The 11,745-nt window shown below is 39.5% G+C and overlaps 1 protein-coding gene across 1 annotated transcript; it reads left to right on the forward strand.

The window, feature by feature from the left end:
* Window positions 1-9,137: 9,137 nt before the first annotated feature.
* On the forward strand, window positions 9,138-10,960 carry LOC131249371 (reticuline oxidase-like). Its single transcript, XM_058250093.1, has one exon. The coding sequence runs from the start codon at window positions 9,138-9,140 to the stop codon at window positions 10,689-10,691; it is 1,554 nt and encodes a 517-aa protein (XP_058106076.1). The 3' UTR covers window positions 10,692-10,960.
* Window positions 10,961-11,745: the final 785 nt, after the last annotated feature.

The raw sequence follows: 11,745 nt of genomic DNA on the forward strand, positions 1-11,745 counted from the left end.
AGCAAGAGAAAATGAAAATCCAAGTAAACACATAGAGAACACACAATTTTTACATGGAAAACCTTTATGGAAAAAAAATAATAATAATAATGGCACAACGCAACAATCAATCTAATATTTAGACAAGATACATGGATTGAGGAAACTTATTGCCAAAACACTCTCTCTCTCTCTCTCTCTCTCTCTCTCTCTCTCTCTCTCTCTCTCTCTCGGAGGTTCTAAAAAATTACAAAAACAACAAAACATTGTTGCTATCTCTTAACCCCGACATAACTAATCCTACAAGTCACCATTTCATAAGGGAAATATCAAAACTACTCCCTCTAAGAATCCATTAACACTTGAGCCTTGTTAGCATGTGAATAAACCCGGTTGTAATTTTGGTATCACAATTTTAACATTTATCACACCTGTTTAGTGATTGGATCTGGTTTGGTCCGCCATGGTAAAAATACAAGGGGTTCTTCAACCTACGTCTAGGCCCACCATCTTGGACCTAATTAAAATCTGGTCTAGTTAATTTTATTATAATATTACATATTTCAAGTGTGCATGTGTCTATCGGTGCTTGTTAATTATTCTAGAAACCGAATGAGTGTTGCCAAGCCATAATACCTGTTATGTGTCAAACTAGCTAGCACATATACGTGATCCAGTCTATCCATTCAAGTGGATTGACCATGTGAATGCCCATATTTGATGTGGTCACGACCCAAACCGCACCAGAAATGAAGGTCCAGAGACCAGAAGGGAACCCAAAATCCGATCGAACCAGGTCCAGGTCCTAAAAACCAAGACCAGGACTCAGAAGGACCGGACCCGAGAAGACCCAACCCTGATTAGGCTAGGAACCCACCCGTCGAAAACCATACTTGGTTATCAGTCCAGATCATAATCCAACCATCTCCACTGCATGAGGAAATTGGCGATCGGATTATCCCATTATTTAAACTCTAAAATAAGCATAGTTGAGTATATCACACCTCTCTTATCTTAATGTATCTTTCCATTGCCGTGTTTCCCCACTCGTGAAGAATACTAAAATATCACGGGACCCTTGAGATGTGTTTAATTTTATCTTTTCTTCTTTTTTGTTTATTTTTCTTAAACTTGTCCGGCGTGTTCTTTGAGTATTGATATGAATGTCCTCCTTTTTAAAGAAGAATGAATATCTAGGAAGTGGATTGCCTGCTTAGTAACTCAGTACGGAGTAAACTCTGTGGGGTCCACTGTAATCTATGTATTTTATCCACTCCGTATGTCTATTTTAAAAGATAATTTTAGAGCTTGAGACCAAAAATTAATTATATCCAAGGCTCAGGTGGACCACACTACAGGACAGAGTGTGAATTCAATGTCTACCATTGAAAAATACTTGAAGGCGACATAAGTTATGTATGAGTCTGATATTTGTATTTTTCCCTTCATCCATATCTGTGTGATCTCATGAACAGGTTGGATGACAAATAAACATAATCGTGGGCCTTAGAAAAGTTTCAACGGTGGAAATCATTATTCCCACTGTTTCTTGCGGTATGATACACTTTAGATTTGAATATGCTTCAATTTTGGGGTCAACCCTTGAACCGAGTGGAAAAAACGGATGGACGGCGTGGATAAACCACATACAACGGCATGAATAAACCACATACATTTACGGTCGATCTAACAGAGTTTACTCAGTACGATAAAAGCGGACCGAGTAACGCACTACGCATTCCACTTTCCAATATCGATATAATTACAACGTCAGCCGGCGAAAATCTGCCAGCAATTAGATTTTTAAACTGCCAAAGCTACGGATCCTTACTGGACGTTGCGTTGTATGACGTATGTACCCTACCTGATGCGGATTCCGATTTCCTGTTGTGACATGTTGACGTGCACGAGGAAAAAAAATAATGAGACGTATAAAAAACTCAATTGTATCATACGACCATAAATAAGTAGAGACAATGACACCCACCATTGATACTTTTGTGGCACACAAGACGTTTTTAATTGTTAATCAGCACTGTTTCCTGTGGTGTGGTCCACCTGAGATTTGGATCTACTTCATTTTTTGTTTCATTTTCTTAAATGAGCTGAAAAATGGATAGACGGTGTAGATATATATTACATAATCATAGTGGGCCCGCGGTCAGGGCCGCACCATGCTGGGTGAGGTGCGAGCTGCACCTAATCCATGCCACCGATCTGGCTGGTGTGGCACGTGTCCTGCAAAGACGAGCAATCAACTCCCGAAAGCCTTTCCCGGGACAGGAAGTAGGTGGGCCCACCGAGATGTTAGTGAGAAATCCACCCATGACATGGCCCTAAGATGAGGGATATAAAACTCAGTGGGCCACAAGATAGGAAAAATTGGGTAGTGAAATGCAATACCGTTGAAACCTACCTAGGCGTACATGATGTTTATATGCCATTCATACGGCTAACAAGGTCATTCAAACTAGGATAACCTAAAAGCACAAAAATATTATCCTGATCAATAACTTCTGTCGCCCCATAAATGTTTCTACGATCCACTTTCAACCCTTGGTGTTTCCTATCGCGCATCCCCTGGTGTACCTAATACTAGCTATATGGTTGTTGTATTGACGTCAGCAAGATATGTGGGTCTAATCAATACGTATGTGTTATATCCAAACCGTCCATTCATTTGGCGAGCTCATCTTAAGGTTTGAGACGGAAAATAAGACAGATCTAACTATCAAGTGGACCACACTGCAAAAAAGCAATGGGGGATTGAACATCTACCATTGAAACCCTTTTTGGGGTTAGAAGTTTTGGATCAATATGAAATTTGTTTTTCCTCTTAATTCAGGTCTTTTTTACCTTATGAACAGATTGGATGGAAAATAAACATTATGGTGGGCCCTACGAATTGTTTAAGGTGAAAATCATTACCTCTGCTGCTATTTGTGGTGTGGTCTAGATGATCTTTGGATATAATTCATTTTTTGAATAATGCACTAAAATGATTTTTAAAAATAGATGAATCGGTGTAGATATAATAAATACATCACTGTGAGGCCATGTAACGTTGATCTCCTTTGAACCATTCATACAACTCGAAGCATCAGTGCTCGTCTTCGCATGACACGTACCTACATCAACTATATAGCTGTTGTGTGCTACACTAGCCAATCTACTTCCATCCCACTTCAGTTTTGGATTGCCTTCTTTAGGGGACAATGTCGTAACCTGATATGGATAAACGGATGAACGGGCTAGATTTCTCACAAACATCACAATTAGTCCCACCTAACTTCAGACACGACATGGGGTACTATCCGTTATTGATAGGCTTGTATATGGAGTCGAACCAAGTCGAGCACACCTCAGCTCGACTCGGCTTAGCCGCTAGCTGACCTTAGCTCAAACTCGTCTCGGCTCGGTCCTCAAGCCTAACTAGCTAGCTCGGTTCAGTCAGCAGTTCGGGCCAGTTCAAGCCAAGATTGAGCCGACTTCGCCTATGCAGCATTTTCACAAACACATGGACTATACCTTCAAATTCTCATTGAATATAAAACACAAGCAACGACTTTACAGGTATTTCATCAAACACCCTATAAGCAGCATCAAAATCAAGAAAAAAAAAAAGGGATTTATTTGATGAAACATACATTCCTTGCTTCGTTGAGTCATTTCATCAAACACTTAGTGGGCAACATCAGATAATACCCATTGCTTTGTTTTCTGTTTTGCATTTACTTTAATTACACATATTCATTTCTCAAAATTCCCGCTGAAACATTAGCGAATATCCATTTCTACTTCTTTTTCTGTTCTTTTATTTATATGAATGGAATATTCACAAAAATTATTGCTTTTTTTTTTTCAAAAGGAAAATTTCATTCCATGGACAAAAAGGATACAAGAGATCCTATACAATTCAGGTTCAGCAGTTACAAAAAGGCCTGCCCGAACCTATCGTAAGAGAAGCCACTGCACAAAGAAAAAAAACTACTACTTTTCGATGTAAAATAACAAGTACCCATTTATTCTCTTTTTTTTTTTAACTTGCATCAATGGCTGGAAGACCCGTCTCAGAAAAAGCTTCAAGATCCAGCTTAAAAGCCATAAAAAATACCAACCTATGAAAGGGTCAGCAAAAGCCTAAGCCATGGCCTCCAAAGATTGAACCATTCATCCCAAACACCACCGATTACAATCCAAGAGAATTCAAATCTTGGGTGAAGAGAGCTGGTTTCAATCCTAACTTTTCTTAAGAGAGCATTAGCAGCATCAGCATCAGAGAGAGAGGGAACTGGTCGGCGGGTCGCTGCAGGTCGGGCGGGTTCTTTTTTCAAATAAAGGGGAAACTGGAAAGGGGTAGATGCTAGGGTTTTTTAACTTTTATACTACCTAACTGAGTTAATCCAAGTCGAGATGAGTTCGAGCTATATATCGAACCGAGTCGACTCGAGCTAGGGCCAGCTCGAACTCAGCTCGAACTTATTTTCGAGCTCTAAAAACCAACTCGACTCGGATCGAACTCAGCTTCGAACCGAGTCGATTCGAGCTTTTTCAATCCGAGTTGAGCGAGTCGACCAAGCTAGCTTGGTTCATGTACACCCCTAATTAGTGTCCAGCTAGTATCGAATAGGGGTTCTTATGGGCTACCGTGATGTATGGGTATCCACACTTTCCAACCATTTTTTCATATCATTTTACAATAGAAACCATAAATGAGGCAGTTCCAAGGTTCAAGTGGACCAACAGCAAGATTAAACAACTACATTTTAAACCTTTGTGGGTGCGTAAAAGTTTGAACCAAGCTGAAATCACACCTTAAAATCCGAGTACACAAGTAAAGCCAACTCATGACTCGAATCTCAAGCACTTCATCTAAAAAAATTTATTTTATTTTGACATATACATTTAGTTGACCTTACATAATAGTACACCAAAATTGAAAGGAAATAACTATTAAATTCAAATCTAAATAGATAAATCATCATCTCATATTATCCACTAATTAAACCACTACACTTTAAACTATATTTGTCGTATTACATCAAAACTCAAGAGTTCAAACTAAAATCCAATGATCAAAAGGGTATATTAGAAGTAAAGGCCCATTTGTTTAAAGGAATCCAACTCAGCACGTGTAAGATTAATTAAAGTAAGGTGAGCAAAAAAAGGTTAGTGGGATCATATTCTATTCAATATATGAAATTTCTACGGTTGTTGAAATTTATAAACAATAAAATAATTTTTGAATAAAAATATAAAGCATATAACATATCATGAAATTGAATACTAGAATTGTAGATATTGTACCCTATTTTTTACCGTTGTGACAAAAGCTAATAGGGAGTGACATGTGGCATTACATGAGAGATATGAAGTATACGAAAAGATTTCCTAAGATACTCAGAACACTTTTTGTAGAATCATAGCTAGTATTAATATAATGCTAATAAAGTAATGCGATCAAGAAGATAAAAGCTTGATGCGCGGTTGAAGAGCAAGCCATGACCGAGAGGAATAGATCTTGGCCAAGAGAACATGAACAATTAAAAAATAAATGTAACAAGAGAATAATCTATATGACGACTCTTCGATTGCCATAACCATCCAATAAAAAAGAGAAACGTGCAAAGGAATAGCTGTGGTAGATATCTATAAATAGTCAGATGATTAGTAGAAGAAAATACAATCAAATTCAACAAACAAATAAAACAAATCAAATTTATATTACTTTAGCATAACAAGTAATTCTATCTTAAGAGTAATGGTAATTTCATAATTGTAATCGTTAACTGTAATCCAAGTTTATAATCCTTATCAAATACAAGCAGTGAAGTATTCTTGCAGTCTCTCTTTCGTGACCGATTGTAAGTATTTTCTTTTGTTTGATTGCACTGATATACTAAAAAGTCATTTCTTATGAAAGGCAAGGCGAAACCCATCTTTTAAGGAAGAATCCCACCCTCCGACTATCACCTAATCATTACAAATATTCTGCGAGTGGCTGGATAGGCGATCAATCTCTTCAAATTTTGGTAATATATTGTCAAGTTAGACGTATCTGCCTATTCGGTGCTTGGGGTCAAAGTTGATTAGTGTAAATCGAGTTGTTATATCGATTCTGGCACCCATGCACACATCGTACGTGACAAAAAATAAGGCAAGAGCCAACAATAAAGATGTTATGAATACACATACTTTTTGTGAATTTACATAAACAATAAAGTAAATATCATTCATTTCTTATTACTACATACGTGGTGGATGGTCGCGTTGCATTAATGCCCACGTATTGGTACCTCATGTTGAGGGAGTCATTCACAGTTAGCTAGTCAGACTATTATTCTAGTTATACATTTGATGTATATTCATGCACATGATTGTATTTATACATTATACAAATGAGACTCCAAATAATCTAACAAGTTTTAAGGTCTTTCATTTAAGGGTTATGATTGTCCTACTTGCTTACACCAATTATTTTCTCCTCTTTTACCATAATTCCATATATAATGCATGTATGACGTCATAGTTTTTATTCATGTAGAACCTTATTCTTGTCAGGTTCTACATGATAGGCTTCCCCTGGGATTTTTTTCCCCTCCGGTAGCCCGAAAATGGTTGTGGTTGCTGTACATGGTTCCTTTTCATTGATATAATACTCAAGTTTTGAAAAAAAAATAAAATTATATATATAATGCATGTATGTCATCAATGTGCAAAAATCTATACACAACATGCCGATTATGTCTCGAAAATCTATATAGAAATCCTTCGACAAACTGTTTTCTATAATTATTGTGGAATTTATACCGAAACCTTGGACAAACTGGAATTCTGATTATGTCCCAAAAATTTTGATTTTTAAATTAATTTAATCTTATATTGCTATAAAATGAAAATTTTTTGTAAAAGAAATCTATTTACCTTATATATATAATATTATTTGAATCTAAAAAATTTATCTGCTAACTCCAGGTTTAAATTACCTGATATCATTAGGTTCTTAAGTTAATATTATATTTTAAAAAAATTTAAGCTAATAACTTAAATAACCTTATAAGTCAACTTTATTTAGTTGTTTTAGTTACTGGATACCTATTTCCTTTGGTATTGTTTATTTTATATATGAGTAAACTCTGCGAGGTTCACCATGATTTAGGTATTTTATCCACACCGTGCATCCATTTTACCATAAAATTCTAGGGCTCATGTCTAAAAATTAAGTATACCCATATCTAAACTAAACCACACCAAAGGAAATAGTTTGAATTGAACATTTACCGTTGAAATATTCTTAAGGGCCATAAAAGTTTTGGATGAATCTTATATTTGTGTTTTCCCTTCATCCGTGTCCGTATGATCTTGTGAATAGGTTGGATGACAAATAAACATCACTGTGGGGCCTAGCAAGGTTTCGATGTTGGAAATCCTTATTCCCACTGTTTCCTCTGATATGATCCACTTGATATTTGGATATGCTTCAATTTTGGGCTCAACCACTTAAATTAGCAGGAAAAATGGATGGACGGCGTGGATAGATCACGTGCATTCACGGTGGGCCCAATTGAGTTTACTCGGTACGATACGAGGCGTACTGAGTAACTCATTAGGCAATCCCATTTCAACTTCCTGAGAGTGGATTGCATGTGCCCCGGGGATGAAATCGGATTGCGTGCTGACTTAATCAATACGCTTTCATGTAGGGCCCACTGTGAATGTATGTGATTTATCCACCTCGTCTATCCATTTTTCCTGCTAATTTTAGAAGTTGATCCAAAAATTGAAGTAAATCCAAAGCTCAAGTGGGCCATTCTACAGTAAACAGTGTAGAATAATGATTTCGACCATTGAAACCTTCTTAGGGCCCGCAGTAATGTTTATTTGTCATCCAACCTGTTTATAAGATCACAAAGACATGGATAAAGAGAAACCACAAACATCATCTTGATCCAAAACTTATGTAGCCAAAAAGAATTTTTCAATGGTAGAGGTTCAATCACATTGTTTCCTGTGGTGTGGCCCACTTGAGCTTTGGATATGCTTCAGTTTTGAGCTCAAGCTCTAAAATTATCTGTTAACATGCATCAAGGGAGTGGATAAAATAAATAAATAACGGTGGACCCCACGGAATTTACTCGGTACGCTATTGGTAGTGTTACTCGGTGCGCAATCCGCTTCCCCCAGAGATATGCCTGTGCCCGGGGCTGTCTGAGCCCCACGGAGATGTCCGTTACAAATCCACCCCGTCCGTCTGTTTTTAAGATCAAAATAGGATACGTTTTTAAAAATCAGGCATATCCAAAACGCATGTAAGCCACACCAGATGAAACAGTGGGGATTGAACAATCGGGGGTGACAGAAGTTTTGCATCAGGATGATATTTGTTCCTCTAGTATAGTTTATGTGAGTGGTAATAACCAATGAACGGTTTGGACGGCATATAAAGATTATGGTGAGCTCCAAGAAGATTTCAACGGTGGACATTTTCATTCCCACTGTTTGGTTTGTAGTGGCCCACCTGAGTTTTGGATATACCTGAGTTTTAGAATCCCATTATTATAATCTTTAAAAACAGATGGACGGAGCGGATTTGTCACAGACATCTCTGTGCGCCCCCACACAACCCCGCGCACACGTATGTCTGTGCCCGGGTGCAAATGCAATCCACCCTCTTTACTTCGCGTCGCAAGAGGTTTCTGCGAGAGCGTGGGAAACGTGGAAATTTTCCAGGCGAAAATCGAATAGCGTTATACAACCTTTCGACCTATGCGTCGCGACTCAGAGTCATTTGTATGTGTCACCCATTGAGTCCCACATTTTCTGATGGTTGAATAATCAGAAGCATCCATCATGTCCACAGTAGCTTGATGATCTTTGATTTGAATATAAAGTTAAAAATTTATTTTCAATGATCCACATTCAATTACACGTATCAGTGGTGATAATCATCCATTCGCCTTAAGCTTCTTACCGTGTACCCTAAGGATGACACCCAAAAACATTACGTCCCAAAAATTGGACGGTTTTGATCATCCGACCACATCTGAGGTTGGCGCTAGAGGATAACACATGTGGGTCATCCTTAGTCGCGATGTAGAAAAACCTAACTACCCTACAAATGTTAAGAACTCAGCAACCTTCGGCTCCTGTCCCAAAAAATGGCAAGTAACTCCATCTCCCCCCACCTTCTACTCCTGTCCTTGCTAACTTGCGCCCTAGGTGAAGATCTCCTTACATGCCTATCATCTGGAGGTCTACGAAACTACACCACATATCACAAAGCCCCTTATGACGAACTCCTCAATTTCTCTTTAAATAACCTCCGATACGCCGGATCAAACATCCGTAAGCCTGCTGCAATCATCTTACCTGGAAACAAAGATCAGCTCGTGATCGCAGTAAGATGTTGCAATCAAGGGTCATGGACGATCCGACTAAGGAGTGGTGGCCACAGCTTCGAGGCCATATCGTCCTACGCAGACATGCGGTTTGTCATCATAGACCTGATGAACTTAAACCGAGTCACGGTTGACTTAGAATCCGAGACGGCCTGGGTTGAAGGTGGTGCAACACTGGGTGAGATCTACTACGCGATCGGTGCGTCGAGCAAGATCCATGCATTTCCAGCTGGCATGTCTCCCACCGTTGGATGTGGTGGCCATTTCAGCGGAGGTGGTAACGGCCTTTTGGCTAGGAAGTACGGCCTATCTGCTGATAATGTAGTGGATGCAATCCTTGTGGATGCAGGCGGAAGAGTGCTGGATCGTGAAACCATGGGAGAGGACGTGTTCTGGGCGATCCGAGGCGGTGGAGGTGGCGGTTGGGGTGCAGTTTATGCTTGGAAGATCCGATTAGTGAAAGTTCCAGAAAATGTCACCGCTTTCCTCATTAACAGGCGTGGGACGAGAAATCTTATGGCTAAGTTAATTTACGAATGGCAGCTTGTGGCGCCGATGTTAGAGGATGAATTCAATATAAATATCAACGTGTTGGGATCGCGTGAAATTACATTGATTTTCAGGGGATTGTATCTCGGGCCTGCTTCAAAGGCTCTTGATTCTATAACCCGGGTATTTCCCAGACTGGGTGTTACAGAAGGAGAGTTTAAAGAGATGAGCTGGGTTGAATCGGTTGTTTATCTGTGGGGCATGAAGGAGGTGCAGACCGTGGAAGATATGAAGAACCGGAGCACATCCCAGAAAGCATACTACAAGGCAAAATTCGATTATGTAAGGGATCTGATTCCGATGGCTGGGATTGAAGGGGCATTGAAGATGATGAAGAAGGATTCTGGTGGGCTACTCGCATTCGTCCCATACGGTGGGAAGATGAGTCGGATAGCTAGCGATGCTATTGCGTTTCCACACAGAGAAGGCAACATGTATGGCATTCTGTACTACATGGCGTGGAATGAAGGAGATGATCGGCGGAGGACGAAACACATGGATTGGATCAGAGGGCTTTATGAGTACATGGGGCCGTTCGTTTCGAAGGATCCAAGGGCTGTTTATGTGAATTGCTTGGACCTTGATCTTGGAGTGATGGAGTGGATGAAGGGTAGGGATGATGCTGTGGAGATTGCAAAGTCGTGGGGTGAGAAGTATTTCGTGGGGAATTATGATAGATTGGTGAGAATAAAGACGTTGATTGATCCTAATAACGTCTTTAGACACCCACAAAGTGTTCCTCCCCTGAGCCGTCGCAGCTTGTGATGCTGAAGAAGAGACAGAATAAGGAAGAGGGAATGGGTATGTCCTGTTGAGATGTTTGCATGGTCAACTGACCTGTCCCATTTTTCTTCTTCTTCTTCTTCTTTTTTTATTTATGTACACAGTGTTTTCCACCTGAAACAGGGCTCAGATGTGACACACGCATTCCAGGTTCGCACGTGTCGCTACGTGTGGAGGGAAGGATGTGGAGCCCTAAAACTATCGTTTAGCTTATATCGTGTTTGAATTTGGTAAATAATTGTGCTTTTGTCGTTAGCAAATGTGCATGTGATTGCAATTATGTTTTTTGGCGTGATACACCTTCTGCTTGTGTTGTTGCTTTTGATCCATCGCATCCCCAAGGCCCACTCTACTTGATGAATGGATCCAATGTTCGGCAGCGGTGTACATCAAGTCGAACTGAGTTGAGCTGGCCCTCAGCTCGACTTTGGGTCGGCTCAGTCCTTGAGCTGACTTGACAACTCGGCTCGGTACAGTCAGCAGCTTGAGCTAGTTCGAGCCGAGTTCACCTGTGCAACATTTTCACAAATATATGGACTGCACCTTCAAATTCTCACTAAATGTAAAACACCAACACGGCTTTTTAAATATTTCATCAAACACCTTATAAACAACATTGAAATCAAGAAAAAAAGAGATTTGTTAGATGAAACATACATTCCATGCCACCAACGGACACTTTATTGAGTCATTTCATCAAACACTTGGTGAGCAACATCTGAGAATACCCATTGCTTTGTTTTATGTTTTGTATTTACTTCAATTATCCACATTCATTTATGGAATTCCTGTTGAAACATAAGAGAATACCCGTTTCTTCTTCTTTTTTTGTTCTTTTACTTATGCTACCTAACCGAGTCGAGCCCAGTTCAAGCTATGTTAGTAGTCCAAAGGCACACAGTCAACCATGGCCCAACATAATACTCCAGCCATATAATATTTAATTTCCCCGTACAAGCCTTCCTCTCTATCACGTTTTCACCCTTCAATCTATGGAGCATATGGATAAAGATATGTCAAAGTCACCTCCAGTATA

Source organism: Magnolia sinica, chromosome 1 (genome assembly GCF_029962835.1).
Source record: "Magnolia sinica isolate HGM2019 chromosome 1, MsV1, whole genome shotgun sequence".
NCBI classification, from domain to species: Eukaryota; Viridiplantae; Streptophyta; class Magnoliopsida; order Magnoliales; family Magnoliaceae; genus Magnolia; species Magnolia sinica.